At 41.4% G+C, this 18,443-nt stretch overlaps 2 protein-coding genes across 2 annotated transcripts; both read left to right on the top strand.

Moving 5' to 3' along the window:
• Positions 1–543: 543 nt before the first annotated feature.
• Positions 544–6,806, top strand: LOC308366056 (sacsin-like; the record flags this gene model as incomplete). Its single annotated transcript, XM_080839691.1, has 2 exons — positions 544–5,349; positions 6,792–6,806. The coding sequence occupies 2 exons, from the start codon at positions 544–546 to the stop codon at positions 6,804–6,806; spliced, it is 4,821 nt and encodes a 1,606-aa protein (XP_080695817.1).
• Positions 6,807–6,954: 148 nt separating this feature from the next.
• LOC308366055 (sacsin-like) lies at positions 6,955–10,416 on the top strand (the record flags this gene model as incomplete). The annotated part of the gene is made up of 1 exon (XM_080839690.1): positions 6,955–10,416. One exon carries the CDS (start codon positions 6,955–6,957, stop codon positions 10,414–10,416), a length of 3,462 nt encoding a protein of 1,153 aa, XP_080695816.1.
• Positions 10,417–18,443: the final 8,027 nt, after the last annotated feature.

Here is an 18,443-nt window from a genome sequence, read left to right as displayed (position 1 = left end):
GGCATCCACTCAGCATCTTGCACTGAAAAAGAGGAAATTAAGTTCTTCCTCTCCTCCTTGGATTCTCTTTCCAATGAAGAGCAAAGCATAGTCTCTAAGATGCCTCTATTCCAGTTGATGACTGGCGACTATGTATGTGCTGAATCAAAATGTGCAGTGGTTTTGAACTCCTCACCAACCATTCCCTCTGACCTACCCATTCCTAATTCTGTGGTCCAGTGCGCTACTGAAGCAGATCGCAGACTTTTGTCCATGATGAAGATTGAACTTTTGGACACAGCACAGTTGGCCCTTCATCTGGTAGATTGCATTGAAACAGGATCTTTCAATCGAGAGAATGAAAAGAAAACAATGATCTGGATATTACAACACGGCTCTCTCTTCACTCAAAATGTGATGCTACACAACAAATGTAAAGCTCTGACCTTCATTGAAACAGAAGGAGAGTGCCAAAAAACCAAAGCTTCAGATGTGTTCGATCCCAGCAATGACACCTTCAAGAACCTCTTTGAGCCAAATGTATTTCCCTCTGCTGACTACGTAATGACTCCACAAATGCTCCAGAGCTTAAAGCAACTTGATCTGCAGTCAAAGGAGGAGGACATATCACCTAACAACGTGCTTGATGTTGTCAGAAATCTTGAAGAGCTTCACACACATTCTCTGGAAGAAGCCTGTAAGAAAGCAGACGTCCTTCTCAAAGTGCTGAATGATAATGATATAATTTCGAAATTCTCTCCTAGCCAGCTAGAGCAACTGCAGAAGATACGATGGTTTCCTTGTCAGAATCCACACACTGTTACCAAAGACCTCAACAAAAGACCTGAAAAAAAAGGTTTCTATAAGCCGTCTGAGGTCAGACATTCGAAATACTGTACTGTTGTTGGGCATGTTATGCCACTTGTTGCTGAGCTAAATGAGAAAGTTTGCAAACAGCTGGGACTGCTGTTCCCACCACCAGCTGAGAAAGTTATGGAGAATCTATCTGTACTAAACTCAATGGCCCAAACCACACCTGACCTGGACAAAGATATCCAATTTAAAACAATGTTGCATGACACATACAGATTTATGCAGAACCATATTGAGCTTTTTAGGGAAGTAATGAGGAAGATCTCTGTGCCTTGGCTCTGGATTGACAACCACTTTGTTTCACCTTGTGATGTGGTTTTAGCCTATCCCCCTGAATTAGACCTGAGTTCTTACATTAAGAAGGTGCCAGAAGAATACTCACCATTTGAAGTCTTGCTGACAGAGTTTGGAGTGAAATTAAACCTTTCAGATGATGGGATTGAGGAAATACTTCATGATGTCAAAGAAAGAATTGACAAAAGAAGTCCACCCTTTGGAGAGCCCTCTGAGTTGAGATTGTCCTTAAATATTCTGAACTGGATGCGTAAGGAGCAGAAATCTGCTAAGGATGATACTCCAGTACCAGTCATGGCAGACAACCAAACATTTGCTTTGCAGCCTGCCTCAAAGTCTGTGGTCTGTGATATTAGCAAAGAGGGTTTAGCAGACTTGAAGGAAGACCATGAAGTTTTTCATGTCATACATGAAGAGGTACCTCCTGTGACGACAGAGTGGCTGAGAGTCCCGCTGCTAAGCACTCGCATTCTAAACCCAGAGTTCACAGAGCAGTGTGGGCAGACGGAACCCATAACTCTGAGAATTAAAAACATTCTGAAGGAGTACGACGAAGATAGTGACATTTTTAAAGAGCTCCTACAAAATGCTGAAGATGCTGGTGCAAGAACTTGCAGATTTATGGTGGATTTCAGGAAACACAGCGACCCTCCTGAAAGTCTCATTGACAGTGGTATGTCCCTGTGTAGCGGCCCTTGCCTTTGGGCATTCAATGATGAACTCTTTTCAGATGAAGACTGGAAGAACATCACCAGAGTGGGATCTGCTTCAAAAGAAAAGAAAGTGGAGAAAATTGGAAAATTCGGAATAGGATTTAATGCAGTATACCATGTGACTGATGTTCCCTCTGTGTTGAGTGGGAAGAGCCTCCTCATTTTCGATCCAAATGTGACACATCTAAAAAAGTTCATTCAAAGCAAGGGAAATCCTGGAATCAAACTTAATTTATTCCATGAGCGAATTTTTCGAAGGTTTCCAGGACAATTCAGGTCATATGAAGGTATTTTTGATTGCAATCTCTCTGAGATAAACACTGGAAAATTTTACGAGGGGACCTTAATAAAGTTGCCCTTTCGCAGTCCACAGGAATCAACAATGTCAGAAATCAGCACAAAGGTGTATGACACAGATCGTATTACGGCTTTTCAACAACACCTGACTCATGAAGCTCAAACTCATCTGCTTTTTCTGAAAAATATAGAGGATCTCTCACTTCAGACTTTGCCAGAGAATGCCTCCACACCTCCAACAGAAGAACAAATGAAGACTCTTGTTCAAATCACAAGAAAAGTTGTGGACACTGTTGAAATATCTGATGGAATTCGTAAAGACACTCAAAAAGATTCTGTTGCATCTTGGATGCAACATTATACCAAGTGTGCTGATGTAATGGATAGTTCTACAGCAAGTATTACTGAAATAATTCAGAACAATGTTGATGGATGTGATGTTCAGTACTGGCTTCTTTACTCTTGTTTCGGCACCCACAGTTCACTGAGAATGGTCCAAGAGGACAATGACCTGAACGTCTCTCTGCCAATTGGGGGAATAGCTGTGCCTTTGCAAAAAGAATCTCAGACAGGAAAATGGGCTGCCGATAAAAGCAGCATAACTGGGCAAGCATTTAGTTTCCTGCCTCTGTCAATTCAAACTGGCCTCCCGGTGAACATCAATGGTTCATTTGCTGTTATGTCAAATCGAAAATGTCTATGGGAGACTGGGATGAAGGCAGAATGGAACAAAGCACTACTGGAGGACGCTGTAGCAAATGCCTACATTACCACACTACTCGTCTTGAAGAAATTGTCAGAAAATGGAAGCCTTTCAGATTATCCCTATTACACATTCTGGCCAGATAAAGAGAAAGTAGGCAAAGCATTTCAACCACTGGTTGATGCCTTCTACTCAGAAATTGTGCATGGATTTTGTAACGAAGATCTGAAGCTTTTCAGCGATGGGAAGAAGTGGTGCTCACTTAATTATGTGAGGTTTCTGGACCCAAACATAGCAGTGCACAAGAATGTTGGACAACTTGCAGAGAAGATTTTTCTGAGCCAGCAAAACTCAGGATTTTGTGCTGTTCCACTTCCTTCGTGGGTGAGGGAAAGCATGATGAAGAGTGGCTTCAAAGATATTGTTAAGGAGAGAACACTCAATTGGGCGGATTTTTTCCAGGAAGTGGTGTTTAGAAATTTAGATTCCCTGGAAGCCCAAGACAGAAATGCGATGATTCTCAGTGCAATTGACCTCAATGATGATGAAGTTGATGAACTACTGAAAGGGCATCGCTGCATTCCTTCACAGAGGAGTGGGGAACTGCAGTACATCAGAACAGTTGTGAATCCTTCTGGCAAAGTGGCCTGTCTGTATGATCAAGAGGAAGGCAGGTTTCTTGATGGTACCAGAGATGACTTCTGCTCCCCAAAAAGGATCCAAAGGCTCACAGCATTAGGAATGCTAAGTGATCATCTGCCCTTAGAGGACATAATTGAGAGAGCAGGCACCATATCAAAGGTTTGGGAAACAGACAAAATTGAAGCAACAAAGCGTCTTGAATGCTTGTTTGATTTGATGCAGGAGCCGTCAGTTGACAAAAAATCTCATCTCTGGTGCTCACTTCAAAACACACCACTCATCCCTGCCTGTTCACCAGTGAACACTCAACCAGACAATCAAGTGATTCCTACATTGAAAAAGCCCTATGAGGTTTACAACTTCAGTTGCCGTTATTTGGTTAACATGACAGAATTCACAGTTGATCATAGAACCCTAAAGATACACGCTGATCACGCCCTTCTTGAGAAACTGGGTGTGCGTCAAACACCACCACTTGTGACGGTCCTAAGACAATTGGAGGAAGCTTCCAAATTTGATGTGCGTGATCAGACTCTATTAACCAGAATAGCAAATGAGAGCTATGAATACTTGAATAAGTGGCTCAGTGATCAAGAAGACCCAACTCTCATTGCTGAATTTGTGAAGTCATTTCCCTTTGTCTTGGTAGAAGACAATTTTGTACATGTGAAATCAGTGGCAAAATGTCAAGAGTTTGAAGTGAAACCATATCTCTATGTGCTTCCAAGTGTCCTCTCCAAGTTCAGCACACTTTGGGAATGTGTTGGCATACAAAATCAATTTACACCTCAGCAGTTTGCTGCTGTCCTGCATGAGATAGAAAGTAAGTATGGATCCAATCCTCTCTCCAACACTGATCTTAATATCTGTCTGGACATACTTATAAAAGGACTTTTAAAGACTAAAGACGAAATTTCACAGAACTGTCTGGTTCCTGATGAAAACTCTGTGTTGAGACCCAGCTCAGATCTTCATTACAACGACAGCCCATGGATGCCAGTGTCAGCTGATGTCACTTTGTGTCACCAACTAATAGCAAGGGAAACTGCACGCCACTTTGGTGTTAGAACAACAAGACACCACACACTACAAAACCATTTCATTGATGGCTTTTCACCTTATGCACAAGAATTTGGACAACATGAGAAGCTAACAGTCCGAATCAAAAACATCATAGAAGCATATCCTTCCAAGAAGGACATCATTAAGGAGCTCATTCAGAATGCAGATGATGCAAAAGCAACTGAAATACACTTCATCTGGGATAAAAGGAAACATGGCACTGAAAAAACATTTGGGATGAACTGGAATTCACTTCAAGGTCCAGCTCTATGTGTTTACAACAACAAGGTGTTTACTGATGCAGACTTGAAAGGCATTCAAAAGCTGGGGGAAGGTGGAAAACAAGGACAGTGTGGAAAGACAGGAAAATATGGTCTCGGATTCAATTCTGTTTATCATCTCACAGATTGCCCTGCCATTTTAACAGGAGACGAGTGGCTTTGCATATCTGACCCACACGTGAAATATTCAGAGTTGGCAACAAGACAGTTACCAGGATGCAAGTACTCATTGGGAGATCAATTTAAGGATTCATTCATGGATGTCTATCAGACCTTTCTGCCATCAGATTTCAGCCTCAAGTCTGGAACTATGTTTAGGCTTCCTCTCAGAACAGAGGAAATGACGGCTCAATCTGAGATTTGCAAAGCAGATGTCAGAGACCATCATATGGAGGAACTTTTGCAAGTGCTTGCTGAAGACCCTGATGGCTTGATCCTCTTCCTGAAAAATATCAAGAAAATACAGTTCCATACAATCAGCCCTGACTCAGACAAACTACATACTGTGCATTTGATTGAAAAAGAACTCTCTGACAAAGGCAGCATTAGTAGAGCAAACTTTCAAAATGAAGTTCATGTTTCTCAGATTCCATGCCAGGTCATCTATGATATGCATGTCTCTTCATCAGATTCAAAACACAAAAGGCGAAGTCAATGGGTTGTTGCAGAACAGTTTGGCTCTCTTGCACCAACTCCTGACAGAGATAAAGGGCAGTCAGATGTTTCAAAGACCCCACAGGCAGCTGTGGCAGCATGTATGGGAGCAAAGCCTGAAGAGCCTGACTTTATTGGAAGGTTGTTCTGCTCCCTCCCTTTGCCTGGGGTAACTGGACTGCCTGTTCATGTCAATGGAAATTTTGAGGTTGACTCCTCTAGAAGGGACCTATGGAAAGAGGATGGGGAAAGTCTTAAGACTATGTGGAATGAGTCACTCAAACTGGATGTTATTTCACCCCTGTATGCTGATCTCTTAAAGCACATACAAGCGACCATTAAAACAGGAAACCACCTCAGTGTATCCACTTTAGGATCACATTTAGATTCCTCATTTCTGAAATTTTTCCCATCTATCTCAAAAGATGTTAAGCAAGAATGGCACACAATGGTCAATCATGTGTACAAATCAATCAGTGAAAGAGACCTCTCTGTAATACCTGTTTTACAACAGAAGCTGGAAAACAAAGAATATGCAACAACAAAATACACAGTCAGCTGGTCAAATATTTGCAAACACAAACCAATGGATTCTCCTAATTTTAGTGAAGAGCTACCTGAAAGCCTTTTTGCTATTTTAGAGGACATTGGAATTAGTGTGGTTCCTTGGTCTTGCCAGATGGATAAGATATGTACAGGTTTTAAGACTGCAGGTGTGGAAGTGATGATGCTATGTCCTGAAACAGTAAGGGATTTTCTGAAGGAAAAACCTCTGAATGATCCTATGACAACTTCAGCAGACTTGCCCTTACCATTGGATCACACCCTAATTAAAGACACAAAGCGATGTTCCTTACTACTGAACTTCTGTATGAGGAATGTTGATGAGAACAATGTTACCTCTGTCAATGGACTTCCTCTTCTCCTAACTCAAGATCGGATGCTAAGGGTTTTTGACAGGGACTCTCCAAGGCAGTATTCCAGATTTTGGGAACTATTTCAGGGACAGAAAGTAGTCTTTGCAGATTATCTCATCAACTTCAATCACTATGGAACACTTGAAAAAGGCGGTTATCTTCAGGAATTGACAATTCCAGTTGCATCAAAATACTTGACACCTTTGCTGAAAGACCTTGTTCACAGTGAAGGCAACCCACCTGCGTGGTTGAAGCAACTTTGGGAATTCTTTGACGAACAAATCCAACGAGAGGTCATAAAAGATGGAGAAACAAAAAATTATTTCAATGAAATCAAGAAAGCATTCTTTGACTCTCCTCTTTTGCCCGTCATCAGCCCAAGCCAAAATAACAAACAATTTCTGAAAACAATGAGAGATCTTTCCAGTGTTGTTTGGAAACCAACTGAGACAATGTCATCCATCTTAGTCCAAATGGGATTCATGACATTAAACACAAATTTTTTTGTTAATTTACGAGAAGTGCTTTTTAATCATTTGATGCCTGAGCTCCTCAAGACTGATAACAGCAATGCTGTTTTGGACCAGGTTTCCCAGATTCCCCCATCTAAATTCAAGCTCCTGTCCAATGATGACCTGGATAAGCTTCAGGAGTTTCTCCAAAGTGGAATTGGCACTGAGGAAAACCCCCAGCAATATCAGAGACAGCTCAAGTCCTTACCTCTGTTTCAAACAGTGCAGGGTGAGAGAAAGTGCATTGAAGGACACAACAGTGTGTTCATCCTGAAGACAGAGTGCTCTGGAAAATTCCCAGACTTGTTTAGCATTAATGCAGATGGGAATATTTTTCTTAAGTACAACCTGGTCAATACACACCTGTCAGAGAACATGGACATAAGCATTTTGACTGAGCTGGGCTTCTATGTGAAGTTCCTGTTGCCCTCATTGCACACACTCACAGAAGCACAAGTTCTTGACTCTATTCGGCTGCTGTTGGTCTTAAGGAAAGACCCAACATACAAGGAATACCATGATAAGATTGTAGCTAAACTGAGAACTGTTAAGTTCATTAGGGACATCCGTGGTACTCTTCAGTTGACCTCCTATTTTTTTGATGAAAAAGAACCTCTTTACAAGATCATGCTTCCGCTAGTGAAATTTGTACCGCCAACATTTTGGAAACTATTTGAACAAAAAAAAAAGTCAGCTGTGAGCCGGCTACTGAAGGACCTTGGAATGAAGCACACTGTGTCAGATGAAGAGATTATTGAGTTTGCACTTACAATTCAGTCAGAAGCACAAGGCAAGACCTCAGTTGAGGAGCTCAGGAGGAAGTCTTCAGCATTATTCAAGAAGGCTGTGGAATACAATGTCACTAATATTGATTCGAACTTGTTGAACAGAATTGCAACCATCAAGTTTGTTTTTCCAGTGCGAATTCAGAAAGATTTGTGTGATTACCACCAACCCCTTGTTGGAGAAAGAGATCTGGTTGGAATCAAAGGGTCTTTGATTGAAGAAAACTCTGATCATCAATATCTTATTTGGTCTTCCATGCCAATACTTCCCGCAGACAGCCTTCCTCAATCTCATCTCGAACATTTGAAAAAAGCAGGAGCCTTTCATCAGCCACCCTGTGATTTAGTGGCCCAGAATCTGAAAAACATTTGTCAGTCAGGATGCGCAAACCATTATTTGAGAAACATTCGAAAAACTGCATTTTGCAAATCGTATGCATACTTACAATCAAAGCATTTCAGTGCCTCTCTGCTTCAAGACCTGCCAGTGGTTCTTGTTGAAAATGATGCTGCTCTTGTGCAAGCAAGTCAAGCAGTTCTTATTCTTGATGATTACAAAGAGTTTAGGCCCTATCTGTATAGAATCAGTCCACGGCATGCCCTATATGCTGAGTTCTTCAAAAGGATAGGTGTGGAGGAGAGACCCACAATAAGGCAGTACAGCGTAGTCCTGAAGGATATTTTCATGGACTCCAAAAGAAAAGAAACTCTGAATGCAAATCAGCAGTTAACTATGAAACGCAGTGTACAGCACCTGTTCCAGCTGATGAAAGACCAACCACAACAAATACAATTTCAGGAGACCTTGTATTTACCATCAGCAGATGGCAAACTGTACAAGTCTAATGACCTCTACTTCAATGACACTGTCTTCCAGAAAAAAAGACTGGAAGACTCTCTGAAAGACAAAATCAGTCTCCTTATGAACCTGGGTCATTGTCATCTGGGGAGGGACATGTATAAACATCAGAAGCTGCTAAAATTATTGCCTGAACCTATTCGTCCTACAATGTTGTCCCATGTGACCACTAAACGTCTTGCTAGATCTCGTATGAAATCTTGTGAATACGGAGAAAGCTGTGAGTTCAGTGGCTCTTTCAGGGAAAAATTGTCCTTTGGTCCATTTTTGCATGGTCTTACATGTTTGATTCGACAACAAAGTGAAGGCACTATGTCTCACGATCATGCTGTCGAATTGTGCCAAAACACCTTTGGAAGACTCAAGATCACTTGCTGTGAAAGCCTTGAGACAGAACTCTTCTTTGGTGATGAGCCACTGGCCAACACCGCTTCTGAAACACAAGTGCATGTGAAAAAAGAGACACAGGGCTTCACTTTCTACCTGAAACACAGCGATGATATCGCCTCAAAGGTAATTCATAAAGTGACCACATTATTAACCAAAGAAATGAATTTCCTGCTGGGGAATATTCTCTGCCCAGATCATCTTAACACTTTGGGCCAGCTTCTGTTGTGTGATACACAGGAAGACATTGAGAAGACTTTGGAAGAATATGGAATCCATTACAGTGCTAACAAAGAGGAAGGGCATCATCATCTAGACCCAGGCAGCCCCATACCTGAGGAATGGTATGATGCCCTTGACATGAACTTTATGAACAATTATGAAGGAGGCGAATATGTTGGCTTCAAAAAGATATCAGAGGATGAACTTTATTACTATGCAGTGATTGTTGAACGTTTAGATGTATCAAGTGAGGGCCAGTATTGTTGTAAATACAAAATTCAGATCGGCACGAATGAGTTTGTTGAGGTCAGCTCCCTTGATCTTTACCAGTTTAAACGTAAAAAAACATCTGCTTCAAAGCAAAATCATGGTAGAGAGATCCTGCTGGTGGATGGACCTGTGCCACCACCTAAGAAAGACTTCCCCAAGACTTTTAAAGAAATCAAAAGGGAAATTGATGATTGCCTAAAAGAAATATGCACCCTGTCCAAAGATGAACAGAAAAAAGCCCTCCGGCGCCTGTATCTCAGGTGGCACCCAGACAAAAACCCAGAGCAAGAGGAGCTGGCTAATGAGGCCTTCAAGTACTTAAAAAACAAATTTAAAGAGTTTGAACAAAATGGAGGACCTGGTCAATCATCATCTTCAAAGAACTACAGGGGGCAGAATAAGAGTGGACAGTCCAGTTGGTCATGGAATTTTAAAGACTTCTATGATGAGTGGGACTCTGAGGCGACACGTCACCGCCAAGGGCGAGAAAAGTTCTACAGACACAACAGCGGTCCCCACTATAATTTTTCGTCATTTCACCAGGACATGCCAAGAACAGACAGAGCGGAAGCTAAGCGCTGGTATTCACAAGCCCAGTGTGACCTTGATGCTGCTCACAATGACACAGGAGGAGGGAGCCCTGAGTGGTGTTTGTTCAAGGTTCACCAAGCTGTGGAGAAGGCTCTGATGGCAGCAGAGTACAGAAGGTGTGGAAAACGCTCTCCCAACTGCTCCATCTCTAGTCTTGCTCAGAAAGTGTCATGCTACAGCCCAGAGCTGAGTGCTTTGCCAGGCCTTGTGAGTCGACTGAAACATTTGGGTGTGAACGCCAAAACTACTCAGTACCCCAGTTACCATACTCCCCCTAAAATTCCTAACAATACATTCCAACCTGAAAACGAAACAGAAGTTCTAGATATTGCATCGGAACTTCTGCAGAAAGTGGACACATTTATAACAAACTGATTAAAAAGTAGCGTTCTGTTTGTAGCTCTTGTATGTTTGCATTATTCATTAATGTTTTTTCTTCATCTTTGAAATACCTTAATGGTGATATTATTTTGATGTTCATTAATTTCTTTCTTCATCATTTATTGCGGACATGAATTATCTGTGTATGTGTGCATTTCTTTCTGAAAATATGGTTGCTCAGAAGGTCTGAGTCAGTAAATAGTTAATCTCAAAGAAAAGTTAAGGGAATGGTGATATGATTGTCATTTCGTATGATGTTCTATATAATTTGTTATATGATTTATGTGTGTATGCATATTCTGAAGTTAAACTTCTTAATAAAAATTGTTTAATTGAAGATTAAACTTTTGTCTGTCAGTTAATATGTGCAACTGAGTGCATTGAGTGATATTAAGGCTGATTTTTAAACAAATGGACAAGGAATGGATTAAAAGCAGATCCTGTCCATTTAGAAATAACTGAACCTACTTTTAGGGAGAAAAAAAATCAAAAGATACTATTTTGGTGGTAGTGATATTAGCGTTATTAATTGGCATATTTTATAAATCACAATTCATAAATCAGGAAAAAAACTATTTCAAACAATAGCCAAATCCGGCTAAAATGTGTTTGTTGTTCATGATCCTTCAAGTGCCGTGCTTCAGACCTCACTTCCTGTTGACATGTGAGCCAGGGCAGTGGGGGAAATCACTAGGAGTTCTTGTAGGCCAACATCACTGTGCTTAATGGCATTAATGGTTGAGTCCATTAAAATTCCTCTGTCAACGAAAGGAGGGAGAGCCACAATGAAGATCCATTCACTTTCTGTCTCTTCTTTATCCCATTGTGTGCAAACTGCTCATCTCTCCACGATGTCCCTGCCTGTCTAAGGCCACATGTTAGTTAAAGGGTCAAGCTGATCAATTAGGAAGCCGTCATGCATATCCTGGCAGGCTGTTAAAGAATAAACCCCCAACATTTCTTGTGTAGTTGAGGGAGTCTGTTTATGTGTGTGTTCCAGAGTGAGTGTGTGTGTGTGTTAGAGAGTGAGTGTGTGAACACGCTCTTTTCACCACATATCCACCAACCAACCGACCACCTTGGGTTTTGTTAGTGGCAGGTTCCAAGCCACAGATCACAGTAACATCCTTGAGCATTTCTGTACACCCAGAAACGGAGACGGTGGGATCTCCCGCTTGTCATCCATCCCATAAAAAACATGGGATGCCATGACCACTTCTATACTGAACACAGAGATTAATGGTCAATGAATTCACCCATCAAGTGATGCCATCACACTAACTGACCTCAGTCACGCATAATCCTGAATTCTACACTTAGCATGCCAGAACAAGTCTGACTTACTTTATTAATGACCGTTTGTTTTAATAGGACTAGCTTTTGGCTTCTGTGTCCTGGTTGTATATGTAGTGTTGAGCCTTCACCTCACAAGGTAAACAGCCCTTGCCCGTTATCTCCAGACGATGATGGTGGGTCATCATCATCATCTTCCTCACACACACACACACACACATGCACTCATTCCATCATCATGCCACTTTACTTATTCTAGCCTTACTGTAGCGGTATCAACTCGCCCAGTGTACCCAAGAGTGTACAGATTCTGGGGCCGGACAGGTAGTTTGTTGGGGGTGCTGTAGTGTTGATGTCAGACTGTGTTGCCTGACTTAGGTATTAGGTTGCCTGAGGTATAGTAGATTTAGATTTCATGAGGTGCCACATCAGTGGCTTAACTTGTGGAGGAATTTTCTGCAGTGAAACATGTAATGTACCTTATGTAACATGCCTTAGATATGATTTTTGCACATGGTATTATCAAACCAATTACTGTTAAATATATATTACAGGGTTCAACAGACAGAAAGTCTGTTATTGTGTATTGGTTTATCTCCTTCCAGTTTGGGGTTTGGGGAAATTGACAAAGCAGGATATATTTTAGAAAATATATGAAATAAAATAGCATTACAATATTACCCCACTGCATTGTTTCACTGACTGATTTCTTGTGAGGTTCACTACCAAGTTGATTTATATCCGTTCTCATTGAGGACAGATTTGTAAAGTCAAGTAAAGAAAATAGTCACAAAGATCGTCATGAGATTCTACTGTTATTGTTGGTCAAGATGCTACAGGAAACGGCTACAGTTGCCACTGTCTTGACCATGTCAGGATAGGTTGAAATAGGCAACTCAGTAGGTATTTATAGTGCGTGTGTGGGCATACCAGTACATACCAACACAGGTAAGCCTGCCTCTTTCCCAGTATATTTGAGACAGTTGAGTTCAGGGAGATCTTCATGTGTGTATGGCTCCCTCTAGTGGGTCATTCCATGTCATCTGAACTATGGGCATCCACTACTACACCATCTCAGAATTGGCTGATAATTGTTTCGCTCAACAAATACACTCTGAGATGACATTTCCACAAACGTTTTAGTTTGGAAGTACTCTGAAATACCTTTAAAGTGAAAAAAATAAAATGTATTCCAGATGCTATTTTTTTTCTTAAAGTGTCTATACGTGTGACACACTGTGTAAAACTGTGAAAAATCAGGTCTGTACACTTTTATTTTCCTGACATGTTATACCTCTCTAAATATGGTTTACACCAATTCTGTAACCAGGTTCAGTCTTGTGTTTGTCAGTCTAAGTGAGGGATTCTGTGTCCTGTTTTTCTGTATTCTTGCCCGTATTACTTCTCTGCCTTGCTTCCATGTTTTGGTGTTTTTTGCCCTGCCCGTTTTTGTATTCCTAAGTTGGGGTCTTCTGTGTTTTTGGATTTGTAGTTTGTACGGATGTTTTGCTTGTTAAACTTTTTTTTTTTTAATAAACCCTGAACTCCTTGCATCTGGTCTGTGATTGGGTCCTTTCCTGCCTAACCCCTAAAAAGAAGTTGGTTTTAGGGGTAATTGTGAAACATTTCAGGTTTGCACAAGATTTTGACTGCGCAACTGATGCGTTTTGACAGGAATATAAGTAACAGATTTGTGATCAGTGGTTTCCAGTATAATTATCAGCTGCATACAATGTGTTATATTCCAATCATCTTATCAACTAGGAGAGGTCAGCTGGGGGCAATTGTAACACGCATAACAATTAGTTGTGTCAAGAGTACTTCTGCGAAAACACCCTTACACCCTTCTCACTGGCATTTTGGAAACAGACGCTGTTAAGACTACAATTTACAGAAAAACCCTTATCCACCGCTATGATGGTTTGAATAATGCATGGCTGTTGCTGTAAATGTTGCTTTACCCCTTCAAACTGGCATTTTTAAATTGTTCTTGGCCATTGTTAGAACTGTTCTCAAGGCACTTGCTAAATTAAGTTGAAAATTAGTGAAAAAAGCACATAAATAAGTGAAGTAAACAGCTTAAAACAGTTGCATATATGTTGCGTCTTATGCAGATTAAGACAAAAAGTAAGAAAGAAAAAGAAAAATGTGTCAAAAGGAGGTTGCGCAAACCTTTGAATGTTTTCTCACAGATCGTACCGAGACAAGACTGAGGAGCATTTCCCATGCTAGGTCCTCGACAAATATGAGCAGCAAAAACAGATCTGGGATGGACAGCCTGATGCCCTGAACTTTGCTAATTTGTTCTAATGGAACTTTTTTTTTTTTAAACCAGTCAGATTTCAGGTTGTCTATCGTAGTCTGTAGGCCTTTGCCTCAGCTGGGACATGAAAATGAAAATAATCTGGCTAACTGGATGTTAAACATGTAAAACATTTAGATGTTTAGGCCTGCATTCAAATATAAGTAACTGACTGATTTTCAGTTAGGTTTGTATACCTTATGTAAGCTAACCACATTCTGCTCTAAAGCCCAAGCTTTTAAACTGACATCTGACATTGCAGGCTATGAGTGAAGTGAAAGGTTCACAGGAAGATACTAGGCCATTTTATACATCCTTTCCATGAGTTATAATACAACTCCAACAGCATAATACTCTATCATAACAACAGTGCCTTAGTGACAGCCTCATGTTGGATTTCTGTGTTTAAATAGCCCATATAAAGATGCATAGTCCCCTTGACGGACCTTGTGAATCTCATGCACTAGTTCAGTGGAAAGAAACTATGATGTGGTCGTGTACAATGAAGAGGTGGCAGATAAAGGGCAGGAAGGGGTGTGTGTATGTGTTAGAGTGAGTGTGTGTGTGTGTGTGTGTGTGTGTGTGTGTGTGTGTGTGTGTGTGTGTGTGTGTGTGTGTGTGTGTGTGTGTGTGTGTGTCTGGACAGTCTTTTTCTCTCAACGCCTCAATAGGTAGATCTTGCCTTCACCAAGGCAAAGGTCGGTGGTCTTGGGCCTAAAAAGTTTGGGGACCACTGTGTAAGAGAGTATGTGTGTGTGTTAGTTAGAGAGTGAGTGAGTGTGTGTGTGTGTGTATGTGTTGGAGAGTGAGTGTGTGTGTGTGTGTGTTAGAGAGTGAATGTGAGTGTGTGTGTTAGAGGGTGTGTGTATGTGTTAGAGGGTGTGTGTGTGTGTGTGTGTGTGTGTGTGTTTGTGTGTTTGTGTGTCTGTGTGTGTGTGTGTGTGTGTGTGTGTGTGTGTGTGTGTTAGAGGGTGTGTGTATGTGTTAGAGGGTGTGTGTGTGTGTGTGTGTGTGTGTGTGTGTGTGTGTGTGTGTGTGTTAGAGGGTGTGTGTATGTGTTAGAGGGTGTGTGTGTGTGTGTGTGTGTGTGTGTGTGTGTGTGTGAGAGAGAGAGCGTGTGTTTGTGTTGGAGAGTGCAAGTGTGTGTGTGTGTGTTAGAGATTAAGTGTGTGTGTTAGAGAGTGAGTATTTGTGTTAGAGAGTGAGTGAGTGTGTGTGATAGAGAGTGAGTGTGTTTGTGTGTTGGAGAGTGTGTGTGTGTGTGTGTGTGTGTGTGTGTGTGTGTGTGTGTGTGTGTGTGTGTGTTAGAGATTAAGTGTGTGTGTGTGTGTGTGTGTGTGTGTGTGTGTGTGTGTGTGTGTGTGTGTGTGTGTGTGTGTTAGAGATTAAGTGTGTGTGTGTGTGTTAGAGAGTGAGTGTATGTGTTGGAGAGTGTGTGTGTGTGTGTGTGTGTGTGTGTTAGAGATTAAGTGTGTGTGTACTTTCCCTGCTCACCACACACCCACCACAAACCAACTGCCCTTTGTCTTGCTACTGACAGGTTCGAAGCCACAGATTAAAGATCTTCAGCAATGACCTTGTGCATTTTGATTTGTGTCTGTTCAGCTCATTCTGCCATGCGTATTTATTTATTTGTTTTGTTTTCAGAAGGGCCTGCCCTTATTAGGAAACTGTTGGGTGTAACTTATAGCCCCCTTCAGTATACTATCTACAAATCCAAAGTGCTACAAATGACTGTCCACAGGAGGACACAGAACGAGTGACTGATTTAAAATCCTTTTGAAATATTGTAAGAAACTAAGTCATGTAGATATGTTCTCTCAATATCCTAATCCGACTTCCTATTACCTTTAAGAGTCGAAAGAGGAACCCATTCTATCAACAGGAAGCTGTTGGCGCAGATCACGCGAATCTCATGCACAGGCACAAGTCAAAGGGGTAAAAATGGTGTAGTGTACGGTACTTCTCCTCCCGAGAACCTAAATGTACTGAAATTGTTAGTTCAGTAAGGAAACACCGTGGAGCACAGTAGTAAAATCCTATATAGTAGTTCATTATAAAATTCCTGTAAAATTCCTTTTTCTGTAAAGATAAACCTGATATCATTTGGACAGAAGTTTTTTCTAAGGGTGTCAGAGCTGCCTGATATTTAAAAATATTCTTCTGTCAGTAGTTGTCCATTTCCATGGTCATTGTATATTGCATCAGATTACTGGGGAATGGAAGCACTTTAACAGCAGTTTTTGCATTGTGTTGCTGATCACATAGAGGTTAACAGGAACTTGCACAAGTGACAGGCAAGTTGAACAAAACAACTTCAGATCATGTGTTACCAAGAGTCCCTGAAATAAACCCCTCACACGACCCCTCTGTGAGTGTTTCTCTTCCCCGCTTAGCAATAATGGCTCAGCAAAAATGGCTCAGCAAAAATGAATGTAGAAACGATGGCTTAAAGAAGTGACCACGCCGTCATGAGGCGTCATGAGGAAGGAGGCTGGTTGGAAACCTTGCCTGAGAACTTCACACAACTTCACGCAAGGGTGGGAAGTGTGCGTGGGTGTGGGTGTGGGTGTGGGTGTGGGTGTGTGTCTGTGTGTGTCTGTGTGTGTGTGTTTGTGTGTGTGTGTTAGAGAGAGAGTGTGTATGTGTGTGTGTGTTAGAGAGTGAGTGAGTGTTTGTGTGCGTGAGTGTGTGAGATAGTGAGTGTGTGTGTGTGTGTGTGTGTGTGCGTGCACGTGTGTGTGTGTGTGTGTGTGTGTGTGTGCTTGTTAGAGAGAGAACGATAAAGAGTGCATGTGTGTGTTGGAGGGTGTGAACACGCCCTTTTCACCACATATCCACCCACCAACCGACCACCTTTGGTTTTGTTATTGGCGGGTTCCAAGCCACAGATCACAGTTTCAGCCTCGTGCATTTCTGTCTGTACACCCAACACATGCTGTTACGTGCCTGTCATCTGCACACACTTTTTAGGGAACCTTAGAGGGAGTAGCCCCCTTCAGTGTAATATCAACTAGTGTGTGTGATTATAACAGCGAGCATCAAGCATTATATTTCCAACTTTGTGACAGGAATAATTTGAGAAGACACCATATCAATTTCAATTTCCCCCTGACCACCATATTAGGTTCATCTCTGGCATATTTTTGTTGTGAGGCTGTGTCATTGTATGTCGTACCTCAAACGTTTAAAAAGAGGAAGTCTTTATTAACTTGCAAATGAACACTAACTGACTGAAAATTCTTATTGGGATGACAACACATCATTGAGGTATGAAAGAACAGCAGGAAGCCAATTTGAGAAATGTTGCGAGTCTGTTCACCAACGTTTAACGTACAGGAAACAAGGAGGAAAGAAGATCAAGTGTATGCCACCTCCGGGTGATGTAATGTTAGCCTGGTGCATGCAACATAAAAAAGGACCCTGATTTCGCCACCTATGAAAGTGCTCTGTTTAAGTTTCTCAATTATGTGTTGATGCACAGAAGATGAGCGCGCTCTGAAGACACGCACTTCCCGTACCCAACAGACCAGTGCATAAAGCAACTAGTTTCCTGACTGTACCTCTCACAGAACACCGCAACTGCCAAACTACACGTGTCAGGGTACATGTGCCCAGTCTGGTAAGTACACAATGTTTTCGACTCCAAACAAATACATTTTTATTTCCACAGTTTTCTCAGAAATGCTGCCTTTGTTAAGAATTGAACCACCCTGTACATATATGCGTACTTATTCACTTGTATTTATGTTTTCACCTCAACCTTTTAATGCAATTGATTCAGAAGAAGTGTCGTAAACTGTTAGGGTGACTTGTGCATGTTACCAGCTAGTAACTAGTTACTAGTTACTTTGAATGACCGATGAGTTTACATTTTATCAGTTTACATTTAAATGAACAAAGTATCACCTGTTTAATGTAGGCTTTTGCATGTCTGAGCTGAACAAAGCATGAAACTCCCAGGGGATGTTTTGTTTTTCTCTGAAGTGTCTTTTCAAACTAGCCATAAATCAACCTCTGAAATCAGAAATCTGCAGCATAGCTTTGATCTTTTCGTTTTTATTTGACACCAGATCTCCACCTTAAATGCCTACAGGTTACGGACCACAGAAGCCAAATCAATAACAACACATTATCTGTATATGTGTGTGCATTTGTATGTTTAACTATTGAGGCTTTCAAACTACAACTACAATTCAGATCAAACTACGTCAAAGACTGATCTCTGAACTGTTCACTGAACTGAAATTCATAAAATCTCTCTGAGTGGGGGCCTCGTGCTCTGGTGTGGTCAGCATGATGGAAGCATGTGGGGGGAGAGAAACAAGCCTCTTCTGTGTTGTTCTCTCTCTCTTTCTCTGCTACCGCATGCTAATGCTTCAAGGCTACAGAGAGGCACCAGAGAGCAGATAGACAGCCCACAATA

Source organism: Sprattus sprattus (assembly GCF_963457725.1).
Source record: "Sprattus sprattus genome assembly, chromosome: 5".
NCBI classification, from domain to species: domain Eukaryota; kingdom Metazoa; phylum Chordata; class Actinopteri; order Clupeiformes; family Clupeidae; genus Sprattus; species Sprattus sprattus.
This window is presented reverse-complemented; position numbering and strand designations above follow the sequence as displayed.